Source organism: Sciurus carolinensis, chromosome 12 (assembly GCF_902686445.1).
Source record: "Sciurus carolinensis chromosome 12, mSciCar1.2, whole genome shotgun sequence".
NCBI classification, from domain to species: Eukaryota; Metazoa; Chordata; class Mammalia; order Rodentia; family Sciuridae; genus Sciurus; species Sciurus carolinensis.
Genome location: NC_062224.1, coordinates 2,206,365 through 2,234,182, shown reverse-complemented (window position 1 = coordinate 2,234,182; position 27,818 = coordinate 2,206,365). Strand labels below are relative to the sequence as shown.

The 27,818-nt window shown below is 54.1% G+C and overlaps 1 protein-coding gene across 3 annotated transcripts in view; it reads left to right on the top strand.

Moving 5' to 3' along the window:
- Positions 1 to 15,129: 15,129 nt before the first annotated feature.
- Positions 15,130 to 27,818, top strand: part of Pcnx2 (pecanex 2) — a 181,434-nt gene continuing 168,745 nt past the window's right edge. For all 3 annotated transcript variants that reach the window (XR_007104322.1, XM_047520586.1, XM_047520585.1), the window contains exon 1: positions 15,130 to 15,416. Coding sequence is in view for 2 of the 3 variants with exons in the window: in XM_047520586.1 (XP_047376542.1) it covers positions 15,264 to 15,416 (153 nt within the window). In the remaining variant the exon portion in view is untranslated. The remainder of the gene's footprint in view (positions 15,417 to 27,818) is intronic.

Below are 27,818 nucleotides of genomic sequence, written 5' to 3'. Positions count from 1 at the left end.
CCATGACTGGGCAGCGTAAACCCAGACAATACCCGATACCACGACAAAACCACGACACAGTACGGCAAGCAGAACCTCTGTCAGATACAAGACCAGGCATAGTCGAGAGTCCTTACCCAGAGACTGTGACCAAACAGGCACCAGAGACATTATCAACTGGCAAGGCACCATAAGCAGAGCTCCTACAGACAATAATTAGACACCATGAGCAGGTACATAAGTGGCGACATTAGCCATATAACCCTGACCAGGTGCAGTGTCAAGCACTGACCAGGTAACCAGAGACTCTGACTAGACTGTGAACAGGCACTGTTGAGCTACCCTGGGAACTCAGCCCTCCTGTGACACCCATGGGGGACTTGGCTGGGGACGCCTGTGGCCCCAGAAGCCCTACCCCATGCTGGGTGGCACAGGAGAGGCGGCCCTGCTTCTCCATGTGCCCTTCACCTCTGCACCAGTCCTGGCTACAATGGGCAGTGGGCAGCAGGGCCCTGCACCAGTGCCAGGGCTGCCTAGCCACCCAGCACCCTTCCCGTCCCTCAGGCAGGGCCTCCAGGGCAGACCCCACCCCACGGGCACCTTCCCTACCTGCTGCTTCCTATGGGGGACTCCAAGGCATCTCAGCTACTGCAGCCTGCAGCATGGACATGGGGGCCAGCTCCTCATCCCCAGGTGACCCCCGGGGCATGGAGACAAGGACTGCACTGCAGACAGGGTGGTCAGCAGGGGCACAGGGCGGACACTGGACACCTGGCCTAGCTTCTGAGCTGGGAACTTCATACCAGGGCTGCACCGCGTCCAGGCGACAGGGAGCATGAAGCTACGCTTCAGCCTGTTCAGTGCCACCGCATGCTGGGTAGTGGGCCGCAGGCCCTTGGTCACGGATCATCCGCCACCTGAGCCACATGGATCAACGGTGCGCATGGGCAACTGAGCCAGGGTCTGGAGAGGGCGGGGCGGCGAAGGGGCGGGGCCACCAAGGGCTGGCGGGTGGGGGCGGAGGGGGGCTGTACCCCGTCGCCCTAGACCCCACCCCGGGGCACCTCTGCAGTGCAGGGAGGCCAGGACAGGAGGGTCGGAGGCCAGGACGGGGCACCAAAACAGGCAGGCCAGGGCAGGGGGACCAAGGCAGAGGGGCCAGGAAAGGGGCAGGGCAGTCCTCTGAGTAGAGCTCACAGCCTCCAGGGCCGCGCTGGTCGCAGTGAGAGCAGGGACGTCAGGGTAACTTCATGGAGGAGGAGCTGAGCTGAATCCAGCAGTTTGAGCAGGAATTCCTCAGGGGATGGAGAACAGGTCCGAGTTCCAGGCGCAGGTGTGTGTGTGAATGTGTGTGTGAGTGTGAGTGAGGTGCTGGCACGCAGTGTGGCCTTTCACCTGAGACCTAAGATGCAGGGGACCACACTTGCTAGGCCTGTGACTTGCAGGTAGCTCAGCTGCCTCAGTGCCCTGCTCAGGGGTCAAGAACCCACTGCCCCAGGAGGAAGGTTTTGGAGATGGGGTGCTTGCCAGGCACAGAATGGAGAGCCAGGCCTGGGTCCCCAGGTGCAGGTCCCCACCCTAGGCCTGTAAGACAGGAGGATGTGAGGGCTGATGGCCGGGACCGAGCTGGCCCAATGTTCTGGGGCACTGCAGGGTGAGGACATAGCCTACCTGCTGGGGAGGGGGTTGGCAAATCAGCCTGGCCACCTGATGGGGCCAGTGAGCAGTAGGTACCGTCCTGTAGCCCTGTGGGGGTGTCCGAGTCTCCTCGCCCCATGACAGGTCCCACAACAGGCTTCTGTGTCCATTGTCATAAGGCAGAGGCATCTTGTTCCAAACCTGGCAAGCCCAGGGGCTCAAGGGACTATGGGAGGCAGAGGGGGAAGGTGGGGCCTTGGCCCAGAGCTCTGCCAGACCTAGTTCACCTCTTGCTCCTCAGGGTAAGGAGCCATAAAGCCCCTCAGTGCCTGGGGCTCTCCACTCCTCCCAGCTCACTGCACCCTGCAGCTCCAGGTGCAGCCTGTGCTTCCAGAGGATGGGGTGCCTCTGGACCTCACCCTGTTAGCCCTCATGCCCACCCCTGAGTCCACATGACAGATCAGCCCCTCTGCCCTGTGGCACCCAGGTTGCCTACTCTGACCAAGCACATGTTCATCCAGACTGACCAGAGACTCAGGCCCACTGAAACCAAAATGGACTGTCTAGGTCCCTCAGGTGCATAGCCCCAGGGGGCCACCACCTGGGTGCCTTCCTGGGACACCATCCCAGGAGGCACAGCAGCAGATTCTGCCCTAATCCATTCTCAGAGCAATCAGTTGTTGAACATAGGGGTCTGATCCTGACCCTCTGGACCCTGTTTCCTCTGGGTTGGGTTTTCTGATGTGATTCCTTTGTGGCAGGGGGACAGGTCTGGACTGGGACAGGGAGGAGAGGGCAGCCATAATAATCTGGGCTCCTGTCGTCTGACCTCCCATGTGAACCTCCTGAAGCCCCAGAGGGGGTCCTCCCTCCTGGGATGGGGCTCAGAGTGCCCCCTGGACTTCCAGGAGGGCCAGCCCCTCTGCACCCGGCACCTGCTGGTCCCTGGGAGGGGAGCGCTCATCCGTCCTCCTGCTGCATTTCTGCCAGGATCCGTTCCTTCACAGGAACGCTGCCCTCTCTGTGCGGAAATGAGGAAGAGGCACTTGAACGCTCAAAGTCACCGCGAACGTTGTTTTTCTGTATTTTATTGCATCCTGGTTAATTTTTCCCCCAAAAAATTTGTAACAACAAATAATGTGATTTCTATCATAGATACAATTTGATTTAGATCATTATGCCAATTTTATTTCCCAGAAGGCTATTTTGCACATATGTAGGTATGCTGACCATTATATTTTTATTTTCATTTGTGTTCAAATTTCTGTTGAAAGTTTTGCAGGAAAAATCTGAAAAAGCATGATATGCTTCACAAGCATTAATAAGAAACACCATTTTATCTTAAATATTAGATTCCTTCAAGAGATGACTAGGCCTTAAACATAAATATCACAGACTCATCACCACATGACTATCCCCTACTTCCTGGTTAGAGGAAAACCCTCAAACAAGTTAAATTTAGCAGAGTTTATTTAAGCAAGAAAAATGGAAGGGTTAAAAACAGAAGGATGCATTTACCAGGACTGGAACAGCCCCAGGGAACCCTGGCTCCCTGTGCGGCAGAGCAGCACTTAGGAACAGGAACCTCACGGGTCACACAGAGCCTGGGTCCCAGGACTCTGCAGTTGATGGCTCAGCTGCGGCCCTGAGCTTCTCGAGTGTCCCGGTCACTCGACTTTCAGGTAGAGTGAGACTATCCTAGCAGGAGTTCGAAGCCGGAGGACTCAGGTGTGGAGACGTCCTCCCCCCGAGACCTCATTGGATGTAACCCGGCAAATCCAAGTTTAAAGAAATGAGGAGCCCTCTGAATCTCACAAATTATTTTAGAAAATATATGTTTGGGAACTATAAACACTTTATATGATTTTAACATATTTTTGATTCAGAGCACAATGAAGGGGCAATAACTGAGATATCATCCACACTGGTCTGAATATAGCGAGTGAAATGAATGGGTCATGAAGTCGGAGCACTGAGAAGCGTGGACCAGGGACTGCCCAGGGACAATGGGTTCTGGCACCTGTGCTTTAGGAAAGACTTACAGTGTGACACAGGGAGACCCGAAGTCGAGAGCCAGGGGTGCGGGGCACTTGCCTGGTGTGCTCAAGAGCCTGGGCTCAATCTTCAGTCCTGTGGGGGGTAAAAAGCAGATTTAGATTGATATTTTTGAAACTCAGTATTGATATGCAACATAGTTCAGAAGGCAAGATGCTTCCGTGTAATGATCATTCCAGAGTCTCACTTCTCCAGGCGCAGTGGGGCATTCTGTGATCCCAGCGACTCCAGAGGCGGAGACTGAAGGAGGGCCAGTTTGAGGCCAGCCTCAGCAATTTAGTGAGGCCCTCAGCAACTTAGGAGACCTCGTCTCAAAAGAAAACAGAAAAAGGTCCAGGAATATGGCTCAGTAGTAAAGTGCCCCTGGGTTCAATCTTTAGTACACAAAAATAAACTAAAAATGGGCTCATTTGGGTTAGGTGGGATGGCACCCTTAGGTAACCCTGCAATCCTGGCTGCTGTGGAGAGGCTGAGGCTGGAGGATCAAAGGTGCAGGACCAGTCTACGTCACTTAATGAGACCCTGTCTCAATAAAAAATAAGGTCTGGGGATATAGCTCAGTTGTAGAGTGTCCCTGGGTTCAGTCTCCAGTTCCTAAATAAATAAATAAATAAATAAATATTTCACATGAGACATTGTTCTCTACCATGTAAAATTGAAGTAGCTCAATATGTAAGTCAAGGAGAAAAAGAAATGATAAACACCTCATCACAGAAATCATTTTCACCAGTTCCTGATCTCTTAGATGATCTTGTGCCTATCTGATCTCAAATAAAATTATCAGTGTACTTTTATTACCTAAGAGATCAAAGCTATGTGGATCCTAATATTTAATGAGTACTTACTTTGATAGATCGACTTATGGATGCTTCCTAACTTCAGGTCAGTGCACTTCAGGAAATATAGTTTGGAATGGAAGGTAAACTGGCATGCTTATTTTTCAACAGTACAACTTACCCTTTAAATCTGTGCTCAACAAGACATCCTTGTCTTCTGAAGCTATACTCTTCTGCTCATACTGCATATTGAATAGCACTGAAAATTAGAAATTTATTTTTTCTATTGATAAATTAGTTGTAATATTGGTTTATGTTGCTGATCATGTTGTATAAAATCACAACTTAATCATAAGAATCTTTGTCTTCCAACAAATAGGATTTTTAAAAACTGCAACACAGACTTGTTACTTTTGATCCATAACTATTGAAAATTAGCTTACACTTATTCACCACGGAGCTGTAGAAATACTTTTAAAGGTAATGCAAATAAATCTTTCTGCTTCAACACCTAATAAATATCTGATTGAGCTATAAGACAGACCATGCAGTAGTGAAGCAGTCCACGAATGGATTGATATTGGTAAAGAGTCTTAGCCCTCGTCACATACACCTAGCTGTTCAGCACCATTACCATCAGGCTAACTTGGCAGAATGGAGACACACTGGGGGAACAGCCCTGCCGTGAGCTGTCCCCCACGCCCCAGCCCCTCCTGCCGGTGAGATTCATGTGCTCCTAGACTGGGCGTCACAGGTAGGGTGCGCGCTCTGGACTCAGCAGTCATGCTTCATAATGACAATCTAGATCTGATGTTAGAGTGGAACACCCTTGTTGTGTGGGGGTGATGACACTTTTTTTTTTGCAGTCCTGGGGGTTCCAGGACCTCACACGTGATAGGCAAGTGCTCTACCACTGATGTACATCCCCAGCCCCCGTTAAATTTTATCTTGAGACAGGGCCTTCCTAAATTGCCCAGGCTGGTCTCACATTGGTGATCCTCCTGCCTCAGCCTCCCGAGCTGCTGGCATTACAGGTGCGTTCCCCACGCCCAGCAGGATGCTCCGCGTTTCTTATGAGAGTCGGGTAGAAGGCTGGGGGTTTCTGACTGCACCGTGCTTGCCTCAGCATGGAGAGTGGAAGCGACACATTCTTCATCACGGTGCTGGCAGCAGTTACGACACAGACTTGGGGGTACGTGGGGGTGGTATCAGGTTGAACTTTGTTCTTAACTCTGTTATTCTTTCGATTTGCCAACAGTCTCACAGCTGCCTTTAGTTTACCATCTGAGAAGCAGTCAAAACCTTTCAAATATTCATTTCAGAAAACAGAAAGCAATTCTTTGGGGCATGGGAGGGTTTTAGAACAATCAAAATCATGAACTACGCTACTATCCATTTGCAAATGGCAGTGAGATGCGTGTTCCTTCTAATAGTGCAGACGGTGAACCCCCGTGATGCATCTCGCCTCTGCCCTTCAGTCCTGTCTCGCTCTCCGCCAGACTCCCTACGTTTGAAGACCATGCTGAGGAAGGTGCGATCTCTGTCACGATCCATAACTGTGAGTCCATTTCCCAGCATCCTGGGAAGCTACATTTGCTTTCCTCCTTCAGGGTCGGCTGCACTGGAGTAGGGTATTTTGAGAAGTCGGCGTACGTCCCCCTGTGATAAGGCAGCAGAACAGAAACTCAGTACAACCAAGCTGATGAAGGCCAGTACCTGAGTCGTAACATTTACGTCTGGGGCAGGTGGGCAAAGCATGTTTCCTCCTGTTGCAGAGAAAGCCCTGCTCCCTGATGTCAACAAGAAGTGTTCAAGCTGAGTGTTCGCTTTAAAACGCAGGTTCACACTGTGTCCCTGCTTTTTCCCAGATGGGGCCTCACTCAGGTTACAGAGCGAGTGAAACCCTCACAGCCCATTGCCTTTCTTCCTGACACAGTGACCGGCAGTGAGCGGAAGTCCTCTGGGCAGGGAGGAGGCAGAGAGGGGCCCCACCGCATGGTCTGGCGGCCCTGGCAGCCCACAATGCTCGCCCGGTGTGAGAACGAGGCCGCTGAACGTGAGGCTCAGCAGAGGGTGCCAGCACCCTGTGACGTGCTTCCAGGCGGAGCCCACTGATCAGTTCACCACGCTTCTTTCCCCATTCCAACCCGGCCTGCCTCTGAGGGGGCCTTGAAGGAAGGAGGGAGGGAGAAGTGAGTTCACAAGGTGTTGAGCTCTGAGCATGCTGACAGCGGTGACACTGGCCACCAGGAGGCGCTCACGTTCCCAAATGTTCCCCTGTGAAGAGAAAGGGGCAGCCACAGAAGGGAAGGCACGCGGAGTCCCCGGCGCGCTTCAAAGGGTCCCTCCCTGCCCTGCCGACACACCAGGTGTCCACTCTGCTGGGAGCCACCGCCCATTTCAGCTGGGGAGGGCGGGGAGAGGTGACCATGTGGCCGCGGCACTTCCCTCTCAGGCCCGAGCCTCACTGGCAGAGGTGGAGAACTGGGGGTTCACCAGCAGCTCCAGGGAGGGTTTCCGGGGGCGGCAGTAGCCACAGCGTCGGGGAACCCACAGGAGGGTCACTCACAGACACAGCCCAGCTCCCCTGCCCTGCATGTCCTCAGCAGCAGGAGGGGAAGGAGCAGACACAGTACTGTCTGACCGTGGACTCAGCCCAGGTCAGCAGCAGCCTGGGCGTGCTGGGTCGCTGGCCATGCACTGAAGGTCAGACTTAGCTAGAGAGAAAAATGCGAAGCCCGATCCCAGCAGGTCAGAGCCCAGGTGATTTCTGGAGATCGCTTTCCCCGGGGCCTCCTTCTGTTGATAAGGAAGCAGAAGGTCAGAGAAGGCAAGGGATTCCCTCCAGGCCACACAGCGACCTTCAGAATGGGCCTGAAGCATGGGATCTAAAACTCCAGACAGGCGTTTCCGGAGGTGTCAGAACCCATCAGCTCCAGGATAGCCCCCAAAGCTGAGAGGGTGGCCCCTCTTTCTCTCCCTAACCCCATGCCCAGCTGTTTCCTCCTACTCCTTTCCGATCCCCTGCAAACAGAGGTGTGCACCCACAGCCCTTGGGCCAGATGGGGCCTTCCAGCTGTTTTCAGACTAAAAATGATGAAAAGAAGAACAGTGTGATCACAAGTGAAAAGGCTGAAGCCCCAGTCCAGCGTCCAGCTACACAGCCCCACGGCAGCACCTGCACGGTCATCCAGGTGTTGCCAGTGCTGACTCTGAATGACAATGACAGAGCTGAGCAGTGTGGCAAGGGCATCTGTCCCCAAGGCTGAGTGTCTACCCTCTGGCCTTGATAGACTCTTTTCAGGGACCCCTGGTGGCTCTAGCACAAGCAGCCTCACTGTCACTGCCCTCTGAATGGGACACGTATCCTCTGATGGCCGCAGGACTGTCCCTCACTTGCATTTGTCCCCTCCTCACAGGGTCTGACTCTGTCCAGCTCCCTGCAGCCCCATGGATGCTCTCAGATCCACTCACCCTGTTTCACTTTTCACGTGTGGACTTGTCTGTCGGCCTTGGTCTCGCCTAGAGAGAGTCCTGCTTGCTTGGGGGCAGGAGCATGGTCATTCCCGACGGTCCCTGCATCCAGCAGCTCCCGAGGCCGGGCACACAGCAGCGGCGCGGTGAGTGTCTGCGGGTTGAACAACTGCTTGCCTGTCACACGGAGCAGGCCCGGAATCCAGGAGCACGTCCCAGTCTGGCCTTCACTCAGGAAGTCCTGCTGTACATTCGGCAGTGAAATGGTTGTGGGGGAGACGATCTGCCGTGAGTCCTCGGTGACCAGAAGGCAGTCGGGCGGGAGGACGCAGTGACTGGGCACCACTGGGAGCACTTGCTTAGAGGACTTGCTTGAGGCGACAGCAGGAAAGTCCTGGAGATGGCTGGCTAGAGGTGGGCCCCCCGCCCAGGGCGGGCCACTGCTGCCCCCTCATTAACTCCCAGGTCAGGGGTCCCACACTTTTGCTGGGAAGGGTCAGAGAGAATACATCAGGAACACGTGGTCTCTGTCCCCGCCCCTGGACTCCGTGGTCCTGGGGTGAGAACAGCCAGGGAACACAGGTGTGTGAGCTCATGGGACATGTTCCCAACAACCTGCACTTGGCCTTGGGGTGCCAAAGATCCAGCCTGTTCCAGAACGTGCATAGGAGGTGGGGGGGATAATATCCTGAAGGCTGAAGGCAGGTGGTCCCCTCCTGGGTCACATACACAACTGCACCCACATGGGATGGAGCCATTTGCACGTGCTACTCCAGAGGGTTCAGAGGCAAAACGAGAGTGAGAAGCTGTTCTGTCCCTTGCAGGAGGACCTGAGGGAGGGAATTCCCCCCGCTGGCGAAGCCCAGTTGTGGCTCTCTGGAGGTGGGAGGGTCTGCAGTCAGGGACGGTGCCTGCCCACAGTCAGGTGGCGGGTGCTTGCTGCTATTGCAGATCCAACCCCAAGACCCAGCTGCTAAGGCATCCTCAGCCCGTGGTGCTACTGGGAGGCGGAACATTTAGGAGACGGCATCTGGTGGAAGGAAGAGAGGTCACCGGGGACATGACCCTGAATGGGCTGTGGGACCCTGGTCCCTTTTTGTCTCTCCTCTGGCTTCCCACCCACCATGAGGTGAGCAGCTCACTCCAAAATGTGTCCCTTACATCTAAAGGACCCCCTTTTGTAACTCTGTGGGGCAGGTTACTGGTCTCAGGATGGAGAAGGGGAACAGCCCTTTGGAGATGGACAGACTCTGCTAGCTTCAGTCGTTTCTCTTGAGCACAAGGCTTTTGTTTGAGCCCTGGCTCTGGTTAATTTCAGAGTTCTGAACCGGCTACTACAGGAGTCAGTTGCCCTAGGATCTATTTTAAGGTGAATTTTTTATTTGTTCTTGGTTTTTGTCATTTTGGAGGTGGGGCATTATGTGCACTTTCAATATTTAGGTAAATTCCTTTTTCTTTTTTGCAAAAGTTCTTTAATTGTAACTCAGAATGTTCCTAGGTTTCCACTCTTTCTATTGTGTTCTTCGGGGACACAAAATGCACTGAAGGTTAAGACAAAAATTACCTAAAAAGGAAATAACACTATCCCCTAGAAATAACACACGTAGAATACACAGCGACCTTCCCAAGATGCCACAAACTAAAGGGTGGGGCAGGTTTCCTGAACTCGCCCTGTTGGAGAGAAGCCCACCATGGGCTTCCTAAGCGGTGTCCTGGCGCCACCTAGTGCTACAGACAGGTAAGGCCACTTGCTTCTGCTGCTCGCTCTTAACTGGCCCTCCCCGACACCCTTCCTCTTTCCTCCTCCAATAACCCAAGTTTTCTAGTCAAACTTGATGGTATGAATTATAATATGTGATTAAGAGAACCGAAGAGGTTATTGATGTCGTATGTTCACCCGGAGGCGGAACCACGCTCCTTGGAGGAAGTACCACGTTATCCTGAAGTCAGGGCTGGGATTCTGCAGCCAGGAACTTCTTCCAGGCTGCCGCTCCTGCTGCGGCCTCTGCCCGGGCACTCCAGGCGTGCCACGCGCTCAAGCTACTGTACAGTCCTACCAAAAACGCACCCCTTTCTGTTCCCGACCCTTTAGCAGAGGTTCCAGGCTTCTGACTTCCAAGCCGATAGAAGGAACATTTAGGATTAAAGAATAATCCATCCGAAAAAAAGAGAGCACAGAAAAAGCAGGATGGGTTGATGATCATTTGTAAGATGACATCATTAAATTCAGTTATTACAATAGCCGCATTAACTGCAATAGAGCAAATATTCTAACTTAAAGTCATAGATTATCAGACTGAATAAAAATCAAAGCCCAAATATGAGTGGCTTATAAGAAACAAGCATAGAACGCAAGGACACAGAAAGTTGAAAGTGAAATCATGCAAAAATGTATGCCATACAACACTGGTGGGCCCGAGAGTTGTCAGCACAGCTGAATACAAATAAAAACTTTCCTGGGGAGACTGCGTGGGTAGGAAAGGCTCGGTCCTTCAGAAGATACAGAAATTCATCTGGATGACGTACCTGATAACCTGGTGTGTATATGCATATATTTTAATAGATGCATGTTTTTTATTTATAGATATGATGATTTTCTAATAATCTTTGATTCCTCTTTTGTTCTAGAGAAAATGATCTGAACTTTGAATGATTTCAATTATTTGAAATTTACTGAGGCTTGATTTATGTTGAATAAACTGGTCTACTGTGCAGATATCTCACAGGTATTTTTGAGCATGTGTATCTGTGTATATTTAACAAAACTTAAAAAGAGATGGACAAATAAAACAGTTTTTTTTTTTTTTTTTGTCTTATAGAAAAGCAGGGCTGGTGGTGTAGTTCAGAGGTAGAGCACTTGTCTGCTATATACACGGCCCTGGGTTCCACCTGCAGCAACACACACACACACACACACACAGAGACCAAAAATGGTGTAAGTAAACATTGGGACAAATTATTATCAGATTTAGCCAATGTACGTTTACCCAATATTGCACCCCTTGGGATGCATAAAGCATTCTTTTTAAGCACACACGAACACATGCAACTCTGTCACCTTCTTCATCATCCATCTTCATCAGTCGCTCAGAGTATGTTCTCTGGAATCAAATGAGGGCTCACAGCTTACTAGAAAATGTTCATGTGTCCTTATCCATCTTCAGGAGTGATGTATTCCTAAATAACCTCTGGGTCAAAAGAATCCCAAGAGAATTTAGAAATTATTTCAAACCCAACTAAAAGGTATATCAAAATTTGCAGGCTCGGGGAAAATGTACCTGTTCGCCGGTGCGTACAGGGTGAGTAGAGGGAGCAACCCAGATAGTAAGAAAGAGAAGAGAAGAAGCCCAGGCAGCTGGAGACAGGAAACACAGGAACATGAGTTAACAAGTAGGAAACAACACTCAGTGTAGAAGATCCACACCAACAGGACGTTTTTCCCAGCAAGCAAGGAGGTGCATACCTGATGACTGATCCTGGGCAAGTGAGACTGAGGACGAAGGGCACACATCCCACCTGTCCATCAGCGGGACAGTCCCGCAAATCTAGGAAGACCAATCAATACAAGGGTAAAGCACCTCTCTTGCTTTTTCACACATTCTATTTTAATGGGGGCCATTTTCCTAGAGTGCTTGGCTTTGGGACTTTTAACTATGTGAGCGATTTTTAATTGTTGACTTTTTGTTCAGATTTACAAGCAAGGGTCTGTGGGCTTATGTGCATCAGTAGCGCAGGTTAGCTCTGTGAGGAATTTCATAAACCACTCTTTCATTCTGTAGCAGGTGTGACTTCACTCACCTGCTCCACTCAGAGTCCCCTGGCAGCCCCAGGGTTTCACCCAGGATAAAGTTAGTGAGCAGGGCGGGGCCTGAAAGCAGACCTGATGAGCAGCACGGATCCTCCAGCAGCAAAAGACCACTTAACCGATCCAGCAGGCAGCCAGGCTTCCACGCACTCCCCACCCCTGGCCACCCTATCCCATTTCTGTGCCATCTCCCCAACGGCTCCACGGCCCAGGCTCCAGCTCCTTCCAGCTGTCCTTCGTCCTTCGGGGTGTAGCTCCCCTGCCAGCCCCCTCCTGCCATCTCCCCCGCAGCCCTGGCCTTGGCAGGGGCTTCGCACATCCCTGAGTTGCTCACTGTGCCTCCCCTTGTTCACGCCCCAGGAATTTCGACTTCCTGCCTAAACTTCTCTGTTTGAAAGCCAGAGTTGCTCCTTCATTTCTGGCTGGACTTAATTGACATCTAGGGATAAGTTGGAATCTGAAGACCAATGAGGAAGCTGCTGTGGTGGAGCCGGAAAGTTCTGAACTGTGTGGGGGCAGGAGGGGTGGGGCCGAGTGAGGAGTTGCCAGTTGTCTGGAGACACAGCTGGTGGGCCTTGGCCACTGGCTAGACATGGTGGTGGGAGGATGGGGGGACCTGGAGGAGCTGCTGCTCTGAGTCACTCCTTGGGGGACGGTCTCATCAGCTGAGATCCAGAGTAGAGCAGGAACAGCAGGAGGGAGAACCAGCCAGGGCACCGCAGGACACACTGAAGGCCTTGGGGTTCCAGCTCCAAGAGAGGGGATCCTGAGGTCCTGGAAAAGAGGTCAGGTCTGGGAACAGAGGTTTCAGCGTCCTCAGTGTGAGCCTCACAGTGACCACCAGGACAGGGCATCAGGACTAGGACAGCAGATGGTGGAGAACCAAGCTTGGGCTTCCCCACACTGAAAGCTAATCATCAACGCAAGCACGTCCCTGACCTACGCCACACTCGGACCCTGCCCACCCTGGCCGGCTGCTCTGAGGAGCTCCCTCAAGCTCACTGTGTCCATTCCTTTAACACGGCACCCAGCACGCCTACCACTTCGCCCAGCTCTTGAAGACGCTGGTGGAGCTGCACTGAGCCATTCCCGACGGCCAGGTCCTCGTGGCCCTACTCTGCCTCTGTCCTTGGCTTCTCCCTGGGCACCCGACAGTCTGGCCTCTTCCTTCGTGGGTCGTGCTGTCCTTCCTCTCACTCTCCTTGCTCTTTCCCCTGCCTGCTCTCAGCTCCTACTCGGCCGCTTTCCCAGGACACTGCTGTTCCCATGGTCTGCCCTGCATGTTGCTCTCTCCAAGTTCAAGTCTCTATCCAACACCGCCCAAAGCTCCAGGAAGTATGCTCCCCACTGTCCCCACAGCTCCCAGGCTTCTTGAATTCAGCGTAGCCCTGTCCCCCATGATCGAGCAATTTCACAGCACAGTCCCCTCACCAGACCCTGAAGTCTTTGGATGCCTATCCCTTTTCCACCACAGGGAACTGGTCTCTGAGCCCTAGGTCACATCTGATCTCAACCTCATTCCCTTCCTGCTAGCTCAGGTGTCAGGGGTCATGCCCCACCCTGGCTTGAAGCCTTCCAGTGCCCGTCAGTGGCCTAGGATAAGGTGTGGAGAACTTTGCATGCCCAGGAAACTGACCGCTGCTCATGGCATTCAGTTTCCCGGTGCTCCATCTCCCCCTGCCCAGTCCTACCTTCTCTGGGCACGTTAGACCATCCTGGTGACATTTCCCCACTGGCCATCTTTCTCTTCCCACCCAAATCTTCCTGGAGAGCCTTGTCTGTTTATGCGCCTGGAGTGCTAATGCTCAGCAGTAAGTCCCTCTGAGTCTGTTGCACGCTCCTGGTGCCCGTTGCTCTTCAGTGCCCGGCACCTGGACACACTGCCCCTCCTGACACAGCACATCTGACTGCAAGTGTCTGTCGATTCCCTGTCTCCCCTTACAGTTCATGAGCTCCTTCCCGGTAGGGACTGTTTTATTTATCTTTGCTTTCCAAGTCCTCAGCAAAATGTCAAGCAGACAGAAAGTGCTCAATAAATACTGGATGACTCAGGGCAGACGAACAGGAGCATGTCTTCAGGGTAGGAGTGGGCTGGCTGCATGGGAAGTCCCCCTATCCAAGCACATGAAGGTGATGGTGCTGTGCGGGTCTCCAGCTGGGGTCATGGACGGTTCACTCATTAACCTATGTAAGTGCCCAGTGGGTTCCGAGCAATGAGGAGCTGGCAAACACCCACAGTGTCTGATGAATGCAGAGAAAGGTGGACAGTGGCTCAGGCTGAAGGCAGACACCCTGTGGGGCTTTTACTGTGACCCACTGCTCTTCATGGCCGGTGCCTCTCTGCATCTCACTCTGTGTGGGAACACTTGGGCTGCTTTCACTGGGCCTGACCGCTCAGCCCGGAGCAATGCTGCTGCAGGCCACACCCAGCCAGGGCACGTGCAGGCGAACCTCTCAGAGAAGGGTACCGAGTCTGGGACAGTGGGTAAGCATGAGGCAGGACAGGCAGGTTTGAGACATGGAGCCTTCTCACCTTTGTCCTTCCACAAGGCCCCAACCGCAGGACTTGATCAGCCTGTTGCTAAGGAAGACAAGCCCCTTGGATCTCTCTTTCCAAAACCTGCTCTCAGAAGGGAATCTGAAGTACATCTACTGCAAATCTTAAACTGTCTAACAGCTTAAAGCTTATTACATCAAGAATTCTATCTACCTGTTCTTTCTATCTAAGCAGTAGAGAATGATTAATAAATAGCCAACCTCTGCCTGGGATTATGCTTTAGGAAATATGTAAAAAGACAAGGAGCCTAAGAGTCTTCCAATATTACTGCAGAAAGATGGCTAACTTCTCTGTGCTCCAAGTGGACAACGGGGGAGTGGAGAGAAGAGAGTTGGGACAAAGGTCCACGCCAAGGGATCAGGTAGCCCTTGGACAGACAGAAAGTCTTAGGTAGGCCGTCCCTCCGTTCAGGGAATGGGGCTGGGCAGTCTATGCTCAGGAGTGATTACATTAAGTGCTGTGTGGCAACTTTGAGGTTGGGTAAATTTTCAGGTGCAGAGATCAAAAAAGGTCAAGGCCAAGGAACAGAAAGTGTTCTGGTCTGTCCTTTCGCCTGAGGACACTCTTGATTTTTAGGCCTAGGTCGCCCACTCTTAGAACGATCAGGGAGAAGGGGAGGGGAGTTGTAGCGGCTAAAGAAGAGCTACCGCAGGTCAGGGACCCAGACCCTTCCAGGATCTGAAGAACGTCCCGCAGGGAAGGTCTGCGCAGGGACGGGCGGGCGGGGGAGGAGCCTGGTGAGCATCCTCCCAGCCGCCGCGCGGAGCACGATGGGAAAATCCTTCCTCTCTCGGACATGGCGCCTCCCTGCGCGGCAGCAGCAGCCGGTTCCCGCGCCGCGGTCGGCGGGTCCCGGCTGAAGATCTGCCCCAGCGTCGGTGCAGGGGAGGGAGGGGGCGGCGGCGCGGCCGGAGCGCGCGCGCGTTAGACCCAGGGCGCCCGCGGAGCCCGCCGGAGCGCAGGGAGCCCCGCCGCAGGCATGGTGTCCCAGGTGCTGCAGCTGCTCCGGCAGGGCGTGTGGGCCGCGCTCACCGGGGGCTGGTACCACGACCCGGAGCAGAGCAAGTTCACCAACAGCTGCCACCTCTACCTGTGGCTGTTCCTGCTGCTGCTGCCCCTGGCTCTGCACCTGGTGAGTCCTGGGGGCCTAGGGCGGGTGGGGGAGGAGGAAGGGGCCGCAGACCCCGGTCTGCCTCAAGATGGAAAGCGGGTTGGGATGGGGGTGCAGTGACTCCCAAAAGGTGGGAGCAGGCAGGTGTCAGGGGTTTGGGCGGGAGGGGTGCAGGGTGCGGGGATTCACTGGAAGGGAAGAAGTGGAAAGGACTCGGGTGGCCCCTGACTCATTAAGAATTGATGCCGGCTGTCAGGATGAGTCAGACTCTGCTTGTCGCTGGGAGGCTGGGAGTGTTGGGCCTGCGTCCTAGGTGCACAAGCCTGGAACTCAGCTCGTTAGCTTGGGACGGTGCTTGGTATAGAATGTTCTCCAGGGTAACCAAAAGGGAAAGGAGAGGAACGCTATGTCAGTGGTCCGGCCCTCCGCCTGTTTTGCTTTGAGAAGGCAGATTCAGTCACTCACCTTACAGTTTCCACACCACTGGGTAGAGCAGTCTGCAGAAAGCTGTCCTGGATCAATCTGACTGACTTCATGTACACAAGCATTACACCCCTTGTTGGGGCTGGCACTTCATAAGGTTGTGGTAGGTGAAGGCTTGCTGAATAATTACATAGATGACTTTCTTAGGTAAATTAAATATACCTAACCAAAACAACATGAACCTTAGGTGAAAAGCTCTACGTTGTTAAATTAGTTCTGATGTCCGTTAAAAGACTTTAATTCTAAAAGGTTATTTCCTCATCTTCTCCACATCAAAAATCTCCACTGAGTTTGCGTGGCTGACAGATCCTGAGTCTGACGTTTGAGAGAGTCAGTGACTTGGGGAGGTTTTCTTTGCTCTTTTCTTGCAGTCTGTGAGAGGGTCAGAACTCTGGCTCTGCAGGAGACTACTGGGTTAAAATTTGGATCCACCTCTTACCACTTCTTTGACCTTGGGGAAAGTTACTTAACCTTGTTTGATTTCTCATTTCTCATCTGTAAAATAAGAAATACGACAGTACTGGGTCTAAGCGGTTGTTGGGGGGTTAACTGAGAGTGCAGGTAAGCCCTGTGTCTGGCTTGACCTGGGTGGGATTGGACTCAGTCCTGGGCTCACAGTTTTGTTCTGCTCCTTTTGGGCAGTTTAGCCTGGTGCTGGACCTATTGGAACCTCAGTTTCCTCATTGTTAAAATGGACGTGATGATGATCACCTCACAAGAGAATTAAATGAAATCATGTATAAAAGCACTTATTACAGAAGCTGCATGGAGACCCTTCAGTAAATGCAGGTTTCCTTCCATGATTTTGTACATCACTTTCCCTCAGCCTGTGGCCTCTGTTTTCTCTTTGCCTAGAAGAGGAACTTGGCCGAGTCCTACGGACCCAGGGCCTACATTCAAATCCTACTTCTGCGACCTGTTGACTGTTCGCAGGAGCAACTCGCCTGGCTGATTGGCACAGCAGGGGTGGGCACAGTACCCCTCCCCAGGTGCATTTGAGAACTGAGCCCATTGGTGGAAGAAATGCCTTCTCAGTGCCCGGCAGTGTGTGTGCTGGCCGTGAGAGGGTCTTGGTGGCCCTTCCTCACTTTCCCACCCTCTACCCTTCAAAGCCCAGTGGCGTGGCCTTGAGCTTCTGTCTTGGCTTGCCTGGTTGCATCGGGCTGGACTCAGCTTCTCTTATTGTGCCGTTAGAGAGTCCCACTTCCCATGGAATTCTGCTTTGTGCCTTCTCATTGGAACGTGTGTGTGTTGTCTCCGCTTAGGTCATGAGCCTTCTGAGGACGTGGGTGTGGATTTTGTTGATTCATCTTGGTTTTCCTTGAACCTCCCAGAGGGCTTCATTGGTTAATGCAGATCTCCTGTGTGATGAACTGGTCCATCTCTTTCTGTTCTCTCTCTCTCCCCCCAGAAGAAACAAAGACTTTGCTGATAAGAAAAGCTATATTTCTCCTCCTGCATTGTCCCTCCTCAGCAATGGCCACATTAACAGACTCTATGCACCTACAGGTGTTTTTCTTATGCACACAAGCTCATTTTGCAAAACCTCGTTCAACATTTGTTGTGTATATGATGAATGGAAGTCTTAATTTCTAATTGTGCTTTATTCAGTAGCTTGATTCATATCCTATTTTTGTAAATAGGAAATTGTTTTTTAGAAAAGTTCCTCTTTAGTGATATTTAAAAATAAATTTTGAAAAAAAATCTCAGGATTTTATAAAGTAAAAAACCGATTGATGCTTTAATGATTTTATTCTTATGTTGGGTCATTTGATCAAAACAGCAATACCCACATTTTTATATCTGTATACCAGTGTGTCTTTACCTATTTTAGAAGAATTGTGTGTGGGCACCTTTGTCTCTGTGCTTCTTTTTAACTCATTGCCTGTCTCGTTCAAACAGTGATTGGCTATCCTTTCTTACTCTGGCTTTCTGGTCTCCGAAAGTGCCCTTAGGAGAGAAATGTCCCGGTCCACACCACAGGTTCTGTTCTCTGATCTTGAGGGTAACGAATATTCCTCTGCTCTTCAGTTTGTTCCACTTATAAGAATTTGGTCCAAAAACGATACCTGACTGCTCACTGGTAGCAGGGACTCATTCATATTATTTAATGTGTCCTTAACCTTTCTGGTGTTTGCACAATCTTGGCTTGAATATCTTTTTTTAACCTGTATTTTATTTATTTATTTTCATGGGGTGCTGAGGATCGAACCCAGTGCCTCATCTGTGCTAGGCAAGTGCTCTATCACTGAGCTACAACCTGAGCCTGGTTTAAATATCTTCAATCAAGACAGTTCCACTTTTGGAAGAATCCACCTTTTAATTAAATAGGGACTTTGAATATTTAAATAAACATTTTATTAATTACTAATTATTGAGACAAACATTTCTAAGCCCTAGAGTTTACTCAGATTTGTTTGGTAATGTGAAAAGTAGCTATTTATCATCATTTAAAAATGTTTACTAGAAGTTAAAAAAAATGCATAACTAAAAACATTAGGCCCATTTGGGTAATTTGTAAAAAGTTTTCATTTGACTTATTATCAAGCTAATTTTGTTTTGGACAAACTCAAAAGTGATCTGTGCCAGGAGATATTTAGACTTGTGGTTTTGAGCACATGGTGTCTGTTCTCTGGTGCCGACACTTATGGAGGTGCCCGTGGAGTTTGCGCAGGAGCACCAAGGGTCTGGTGCTGACCTCGTGTGAGCTCCAAGAGGCTGTGCCCATGTCTGAGGACGCTGTTCCCAGTCTCCACTGGTGTGGCCTGTGCCAGTCACCCCACTTCTCCAGTCCTCGTCTTACTGTCTGTGAGATGGGGACGGGGTGGCGGTAGCTGGTAGATCTAGCATCCGAGGCCCAGAGGGAGCGGACTTTTCCCCAGAGTCCTCTAGAGAGGAGGTGGCAGGACTCGGGATGTGAGCCAAGGTCCTGTTTGTGGCCAGGTCTTGGCTTTCCAGGACACCACGCTGCCCGACGTGGCTCCCACCAGAGCACATTGAGCTCCGGGGATCAGCAGACCCCCCTGAGTGGGCTTGTGGAGATGGCCGGGCATCGGGGCTGGCTCCCGGGGAGAGGATGTGCTGAGCAGCAGCAAACGGAGGGGCCTGCGCAGCTTCACCCCCCACAAGGTGGTGGCCACGTGATGCCCAGCCTGGCGTCTGCAGGGAGGGGGCAGCCTGCCCTGGGCAGGTCGGAGCCTCCTGTCAGCTCTTTTCCCAGTTCTGCTTTTCAGATTCTCCCTCACAGACTGTCTGGTGAGAGCCCCTTCATTTCTAGTTGGTTCTGCTAAGCGGGATTTTCTGTCAAGGCCCAGCGCAGCCCTGGCGCAGGGCGGGCCCTGGCGATTCTCACGCCCGGCGGTCTCCCCTCAGGTCCTGCGTGTTCTGGTCACGCTTTTCCCTCCCCATTTTCACAGTGAGATGCTCTCCGTCAGGTTTCCTCTGCTGTGAAAAACAACTTAGAACATCAGCTTGAAAGAGGAAAGATCTGTTATGGCTCATGGTTTCCGAGGTTTCCGTCCACTGTCACTCGGCCCTGCGGCTTCGGGCCTGAGTCTGGACAGCACATCATGGCGAGGAGACCCCTCACCGCATGGCAGCTGGGAAGCCAAAGAGCAGCCCTGGAGTCCCAGCTCGCCCTTCGAGGGCGTGACCCTGGTGACCAAGCCTTAAGCCTGTGGGTCTTCGGAGGTCATTTGAAATCCACACCTCAGCAGACGCCTCTGAGACTCCTGGAGAGCCGGACTCCCGGAGGCCTTTGCCAGCACATTTGCCCACACCCGCTGGAGGCCTCTGTGGAGAGCGGGGTCCACCGGCCCCCACCGAGCAGCCAGCCTGTTCGCTGGACTGTGACTCAGACGGCTCTGCACGCTGCTGTTTCCAAGAAGGTCCTCTTGGCCATTCCCAGCATGTGGACCCCATCTCTCTGTCGGAAAGGCGCTTGCTGTTATTGGATCCTGTGGTCCCACTTTCCTTACTGCTTGGACTCCCAGGACCTGGTTGCTGGGCCTCCCCCGCCGGCCTTCGATTATTCTCACTCTGCGTTTCCCTGTCATTCAGGGCACATTGGCACTCCCTCCTCCCGCCCGCCCCGCCTGGAGCAAAGCAGGGTTTGAGGTGAAGCGTGGGAACCTGGGGTGCTGAGGAGGCCCGCTCCCTGGGCCCAAGGCCTCAGCCAGAAGTGCAGACCACCCGCTGGATGGGGGCTGGGAGCCGCCCAGGCGGGTGTCCTAAAAGGCCCTGCTCCAGCGGCTGCTTGAACCGCGGGTGCCAAGGGCCAGCTCTGGGGGGCTCTGCTTTCCCGGTGTGCACCTTTGAGGAGGGGCCTCGCCCACAGTCCCCAGAGTGGGGTCTTTGCTCCTCAGTCCCACTCCTCTAAAGTATCCCTCCCCTGAGTCCCACCCTGCAGTTAGACCAGGCGCGTCTGCAGTGGGGTCCCCTCTCCGCCGTGTCCTGTGCCCCCTCGGAGGCCCTGCCCCTGCTCACGGGGCTGGGCTCTGGAGCACCCGCCACGACAGGCAGGTTTCCTGTCTGTTCCAGTTGCACACATTCCTGACTAGGGTCCTGAAGGCCGGAGCTGTGTCTGCTGCCCGCCTCCCTCGGGGGCCTTCTGTGGTCCCCCTCAGCTCTGGCAGGGTTGGGTGGGCGCCTTCCTGGGGCACACCGTGTTTCTGAGGGCACTGCCCCCTGCTCTCCGCGCAGTTCCCTTGGTCCTCTGCGTGAGATGCGGCTCTTGCCTGACCTCTCAGGATAAGCTGCAGACCTCACCCGGCGCGCCCCTCTGCATTTGCTCCAAGTCCCTTCCTGCTCCCTGTGGAATAAACCCGAGTGGCTCTCCTGGGTGCTCTGGTTTTCTTTCCCTTTCCCTCAGTCCCTGTGGTGGTGCTCTGTTGCCGTCCTGCTGGGACAGGAACCCTCACCGAGCACTCGCTGAGCACAGGCACTCTTGCAAGAGCTTTGCATGAACCAAGCCATCGTGTCCTCCTCGCACCCTGAGGAGGCCCTGTCCCTCTTCCGTTTTACAGCCGATAAAACTGGCACAGAAAGGGCCTTTAATGTGTTGATGATGCACAGCCAGCCACACCCTCACCAAGCAGCTTGCAGTTCTTGCCCACCAGCCTGTCCCACCTCGCAGAGGCCATTTCAGGCCTGGGCCTGCGCTGCTGCACATGGGCCCAACGTGCACCGACACACAACACTGACGGTGTGCACAGGAGCACACGGCAGGGGGTGCACGTCCCCGGCACGCTTGTCCAGTACCTGTCCCAAGAGGCAGCCCCTGCAGACGGCCACCCGAGGGGTCTTCAGGTGACACTGTGCATGCAGGTTAGTGGACGTTTGCAGGTGGGCCTCGAGTTCCATCATAAACACTCTGTCACCACTGACCCTACCCCAAGTGCAAGTGTGGACAGCGCCTGGCTTTGGGTGCCACATCCCAAGGCTGCTCTGACTGACCCATGATGGACGCCATCTCAGCATCCAGCCGCACACACCAACCAAAGCGCCAGGTGCTCTGGCTTTGCCAGGCAGGAAGGGGCAGGAGGGTGGCACGTCCTCTTTCTCGACCTCCTACTCCCTCACACAGGGGCCGATGCTTCTCATGTCCTTGTCTTGGAGAATAGCACTGAAAAGCTGGCCAGGTGCCTTTCCAGGTCCTTGGGGACCTCACTCTGTTCCCAGGTCCTTGGGGACCTCACTCCCCTATCCCAGGTCCTTGGGGACTTCACTCCCCTTCCCAGGTACTGGGTGACCTCACTCCCTTCCCTGGTCCTCGGGGACCCTACTCTTTGTCCATGCTCTTCACCTCCCATTTCCTTGTGGAGGGCTACTGTCTCTTCCCCTGGGTTGCCCACTCCCTTGGGGCAGCACCCTCTGCTCCAGCCACCCTCTAGGACATTATCTAAAACCACCTGAGCAGGTTCCGGCACACACCACCGTGTGAATGCCCCTCTCCTTTCCCACCACATTCCAAGGGGCCTGTACAGCTCAACATGGTGCCCATCAGGTCATGGCAGCTGGCCAGCCAGTGTCCCAGCTGCCTCCTCTCCGGTGGAGGAATGAGATCATGGTCTCCCCCCACCCTAATGGTGGAGGCTCAAGGTAAGCCTCTGGATAGCTCCCTGAGCCCTCCTGTGGCCTGTGGCAGAGGGACATGGGACTGGCTATGTACAGGGCTTTTAGTTCTGTCCCCAAATCTCCTTACTCCAGTTCTTCCCTCCTCTTCTGACTGAGGAGTTCAAGGTCATGCAACTCCTGATCTACTTAGAAATTTCTGTCTGTGGTCTGTTTCAGAAGGGGCCTTGGAACCTCAGACCTGGTGGGGTGTGGCCCGTGGGTTCTTCCGTCAAGGGTCTTGTTGTGGGCGTGCGTGGTTGTTCCTGAGCTTGCAGCCTTTGCCGTCTTGTTTTCCTGCTTGATGGAGCCCATGCATAGAGAGCTCCTGTCCACGTGCTGTGTCACTGTGCACATAAAGGTACCTATTTGATCAGTTTTCAGATGATTTCAGCCTAATGCTACTATTTGGCTACTTGAATTTGCATTCAGAGTTGAACACATGCATCAGCTGGGATGAGCTGGTGTGTGCTAATATAACAAGCACACTCGGAATGGCTTGGACCTTGGGGACGAGCTGGTGTGTGTACTATGACAAGCACACTCGGAATGGCTTGGACCTTGGGGACGAGCTGGTGTGTGTAATATAACAAGCACACTCGGAATGGCTTGGACCTTGGGGACGAGCTGGTGTGTGTACTATGACAAGCACACTCGGAATGGCTTGGACCTTGGGGACGAGCTGGTGTGTGTACTATGACAAGCACACTCGGAATGGCTTGGACCTTGGGGACGAGCTGGAGTGTGTACTATGACAAGCACACTTGGAATGGCTTGGACCTTGTCAAACTTACCTCCTGTTCACATTGCCTGCCCAGTGGTCAGTGGAGGGACCTGGCCAGCAGCGGCTTCTGCTCAGTGTGGGCCTTTAGGGACATGGGCTGACTGAAGCTGCATTTTGGGGTGGCCGCTCCGTTGTCATCCTCACCCCCGACCCTGGAGGTCATTGCCAGGCACGGTGGTGGAGGCAGAGAGTGGCCTCCACACTGACTCCTGAGGCTCCAGCTGGCAGAGGCAGGAGCACTTTCCACTGAGACTTTGGAATCAGGGAAAATCACAGGCACACCTTGCCTCAAGAGAGAAGAGTGAGTCTCACCCCTGCCCCGGGAAGGCCTGGACCGTCTGGTGGATGGCACTGTGTCCGAGGCAACTGTCGACCGAGGGCGGGCATTCTGAACGTCGTTGGGAACTGCAGGAGATCGGGGTGGGCTGATCTCCCCCTCGACGGGGTGGACGAAGGTGTGCAGACGTGAGTGGCACATGACGTGCTACCTGGAGGACTTCAGGGGCTCCGTGTGGAGTTAGGGACCCCATCCTGGCCTTGGTGCTGCTCCTCTGTCGCCCGGCGACAGGTCCACCCAGCCAGGCTGGCAGAGGGGCAGCGTCTGGGCTGGGCAACGGCGTGCGTGAGTCTGGGGCGGGAGGGCGTCGGCCAGGATGAGTAGGCACCAGGCAGCGAGCCACCTCGCCTGCTCACCCTGCCGCGAGACACTGGCCACGGCCTGGAGACTCAGTCAGAGAAGCCGTGCAAGGAGGGACGTGGCCTCTCCTCCAGCGCCCTCGGCTCCAGAGTTCACTTCAGTCCCTCGGCAGCTCTTCAACACGGCTGTGACGTCGTGGGGTGGCCTGAGCGTAACGTCCCCTAGGTTCCTTGGCCTTTTACCTCTGACCTCGCGCTAGAACCTCAATCCTCTGTCCCTGATGACCACCTTTGCAGGTCCCTCTTGGCCCGGGCGAGGCTGCTGTGCAGGACGGTGCCCAGTGCCAGAACCCCCTCTGCTTTCTCCTGTAGAAGAGGGACTGGAGCTGCTCTTTCTGCTGTCCCTTTGCACTGGGCATGTGGCACGTCTCTTCTCCTCCATGAAAGAGGCTGGGTCCTTCTGTGCTTCTGGGTTGGGGGTCCCTGTCCTTTCCTTTGCTCACCCTGTTTGTTCCTAGCAGTGACAGGTCAGCGGAGCCCTGTCCTCAGGAAGCTGGGCGGAGATGACCTGTAGGAGGATAGTGGAGGGTGGGGGGAGCTTGACAGCGGTGACGAGTGCTCTGGTGGAAGCCGGGAGGGCACCGTAGGGTCAGGGTGGGTTTACCTGGGCAGCGACCTTGCAGCTGAAGCCTCGAAGATGAGAGGGAGCCAGTAGGGAAGTGCCCAGAGGTGGCAGGTGATGGCAAGGCCCTGGGGCGTGTTTGGAGAGGTGGGCAGGGCTGGGACTGGGGCCCTGGTGGAGCATGGAATTCCGGTTCAGTTCTCAGTACAGTGAAACGCACTCACCTTTTTTTTATTTAAATCAAGTTTGAGGTATGATGGGAGTTCCTTTTTTAATCCCAGTTTTTATTTTGAGAATTTCCTGACGTGCAGAAGAGCCACAGGATCAGCGTGAGTGGCCTGCAGCTCCATCCAATGCCCAACTCAGCACCTCACCTCACGGGCCTGGCCGCCCTCTGTCCACGCACTTTTAATGTCGCTGTATCATTTCAGGATAAGTGTAGCCTTCAAGCCACTTTCCTCTGAGGACTCCGGCAGGTACTCAGGGAAAGCCGCTCCCCACGTGAGCATCACCCTCGGGGAGGACGTGGACCAGCTGCTCTCTGGCGCCAGCTCCCGTGCAGATCTGCCCAGCGACGCCCTCTAACTGGGAGTTTGGTTCTGTTCTTCTGGATCTGCGATTCAGTCAAGGGTCGTGTGTGGTTTCTGGTTGCTTGAATGTCCTTTGTTCCAGAAAGTTCTCTAAGCCTTTCTCTCTCTGGCATTGAAAGTTGTTCTCCAGCAGGTTTGACGTGGACGTTTCTGATTGTTCCCTTGAGACTGGAGGCTGATTATGCATTTTTTGGTGTGGTCACTGTCTATGCCGTGTCCTCATGCCCCACCTCAGAGGGACATGATGTCCGTCTCCATCCTGCCCCGCCCCGTGCCTGGTGCTGGTAAGTGCAGCCCCTGGGGAAGGTGGTGTCCGCCAGTCCCTGGCACGGTGCCAGTCCCCTCTGTGTTTAGTAAGCAGTCTGTGGAGCAGAACCTGCAGCCTGTCGCTCCGCAGCTGCAGCCGAGGCAACAGTTCTCACCTACACAAGTGTCACTTTCATGTTTGAAACGGATTTTCTGCACCATCTTCTTTCTCCCTTTGCCAACTGTTGTCCTTCTCTGAAGAAGGGCTGTCCTCTCCTGCCCCTGGGGCTGTCCTTTCTGCCCCCTGCCCCCGGACCTTCCTTCGTTCAGCTCCTTACAGTTGGTCTCAGAGAATGACTTTGTACTCCAGGGACTCATCCGTCGCTATCATCTCTCCTGATGTTCAAGTTGTCCAGAATTTGGCAAGTGGGACACCCCCATCGGACGTGCCCTGGGGGCTTTCTGCCTCAGCAGGATGCCCCGGGCTCAGCTTGCGCTGTCCTCAGCCCTGGAAGAGTCAACCATTTCTCCAGGGAACCCTGATCTTGGGGGGTAGATGGCAATCAGAAACCAGCCTCTGGGGCAGCGATGGTTGTGGTCATGGCTTCCAGGCTGACTTTGCCCCTAGAAGTCAATCAGACTCATCAATCTACTGGTAGAACTGTTGATCACTGAGTTGGGAGTTTATGCTGAGACACTGAATCCAGTCCAGGCCACAGAGCTCTTCCGCTCCGCTCCAGCTCGCCTCTCCTTTCTCCCACAGGAGAACCCAGGCCATGCGGAATACCAGCTGCTGGACCCTGCTGCACACGGGGCCCCCTGCCCCACCACTGCTGGGCCTCCTTAAGAAAAGCTCGGGGTCCTGCAGGCCTTCTTTCCTCAGGAGGCCGAGTCACCGAGTTACCTGCACTTGTTCTTGTATTTTTATTCATCTTTGTTTAAGACTGAGTTTCACACTCACCTGTGCGTGTATGACTTTAGTTTTATTTGCCCACCTTTGTTGATTGGTCATTCCTGTTTCATAGAAAGGCGTGGAGGATCGCCTGTGAGCATTTGCCTGGCTGCCAGGTGGGAAGAAGGTCAGAGCGAGGCAGCGTGGGGCGCAGGCTGAGCGGCTGCTTTAGTCCTCCAGCTGGAGGTGGCCGTGGCAGAAGCGAGGGAAACGCAGACTGTCTGATTGGATCCAGTGGTCCTTACTTATGGGAGGCAGAGTGCAGGGTGGGCGGCAGGAGGTCGGCAGAGGAGAGTGGGCGGAAGGGCTGGCTGCAAGCAGCCGGTTTTGCTGTGGTGGCTGGGAGTTTCCTTTTAGACCTCATGGTGGGTGTGGACGCTCAGAGGAGCAAGTCAAGGGGCGTGAACTTGAAGATGGAAGGGTGGAGACTGCATTTTCCCCCAAGGGAGGGAGTGAGTCTGCTAGAGACAGTAGAGGGAGGAGGCTTTACGGCTGGCGGGAGCTGCTTACCCAGGACAGAGGAGAGGACGTCTGGGAGGGACAGTGTGTGTGGCTGTGACCAGAGGAAGCTGTCCCAATGCTTTGTCTTCTGACATCAATAAGAACACTACCTGTGGGTGTTGGGGAGCTGCGCCAGCATGCCGGGGGCTTCAGAGGCAGCAGTGAGGACCACGGGTCAAGGGTCCCTGTGATGCCACCCAAGGGTGAAGGCGGCTGGCCTCCGGCTGGAGGGTCCTGGGTAGCTGTGCTCGGATTTGGTGGTCCCTGGCCTGGCGCTCCCGGGAGCAGGGGTGTGGCCTTTCTGTTGGTGGAGTCCCGTCCTGGAGGACGGCAGGGCTCGGCAGCACCTGCCAGGCTGTGGCCAGGCCTGTGCCGGTGACTCCCTGCGGGCAGGCGGCCAGGATGCAGGCCTTTAAAATGGAGCTTGAAATCAAAGGTGTCGCTCTGCTGGGCTTCCTGCTCATCCGGATCGCCATTGCTTCCACGTGACCCGTCGTATTTTTATGTAGCAATTATGTGCTTCTCTGTGGTATCCACATAATAATTGTGATTTTTTTCCCACCGTGGGAAACTCAGACTTTAGAGTAACTACAGACCTTTGGGTCAAACAAAAGTGGCTGGTACCACTGCACTGATATTGATTGACCTTGAACGCAGAAGGGAAAGACGGAGGTTCCGGACAGCGAGGACAGTAGGAGCTCTCTGGCCTCCCCTCTTGCTCTCTGGCATAAGCATTTATACTGGATCATGAGCGTGTTTCGGTTCCGTCCTCCAAATCTTCACCCTCTCAAAAGAAGAGCCAGCGAGAGTGAGGACCTCCGTCCTATTGGTCTTCCTTACTTTTGCTTTCAAGACAAAGATGCCTGGACATAGGAACATCCTGAGCCGTCCCTGAAGTGCCCCCAAGGGTCGCCTGGCGGGTGTTGGGGTCCTGGCTCAGCACCCGTGTGCACGTAGGCGCCGAGACTCCACTCAGCTGCTCTGCCCATCTAAAACCATCCCACCAGGCTCAGTCCTTCCTCCCCCTGCCCGAGGTCAGGGCCCAGGGCCCCTGTCCTCGTGGTGTGCACTGCCCGCGAGGCGCAGGTCCCCCTGGCCTGGTGTGGCGCTGTGCTCTCTGCCCTCCGCAGGCCCCCCTGTGGCAGTCCAGGCAGGGGCCCTGGCCCCTGTGTAGGAGCTGCTCCTCTGCAGAGGGTCCCTCCTCTGGAGAGCTCCGCATGCCCCTGCCTCTGGTGTGGACCCGGAGGGCCCAGCCTGCGAGCCGTGCGTCAGGCATTGGGGGCGCACAGAGCACTCAGCCCTGCATTCCTGGAGCTTCTGAGTCCTTGGAAGGAGCCTGTCAAAGACCCTCCGCGAGGTCGGGTAGTAGTGGCCGGCAGTGCTGAAGCCGGCTGCACCTGGACCCTCCACCCAGGGTGACCTGTGATGCCCAGAAGGGCAGGCCCGGCTTTCCTGCCCCTCACGCTCGGGGTCCTGGCTGTGCCCCACCCGCCGCCCT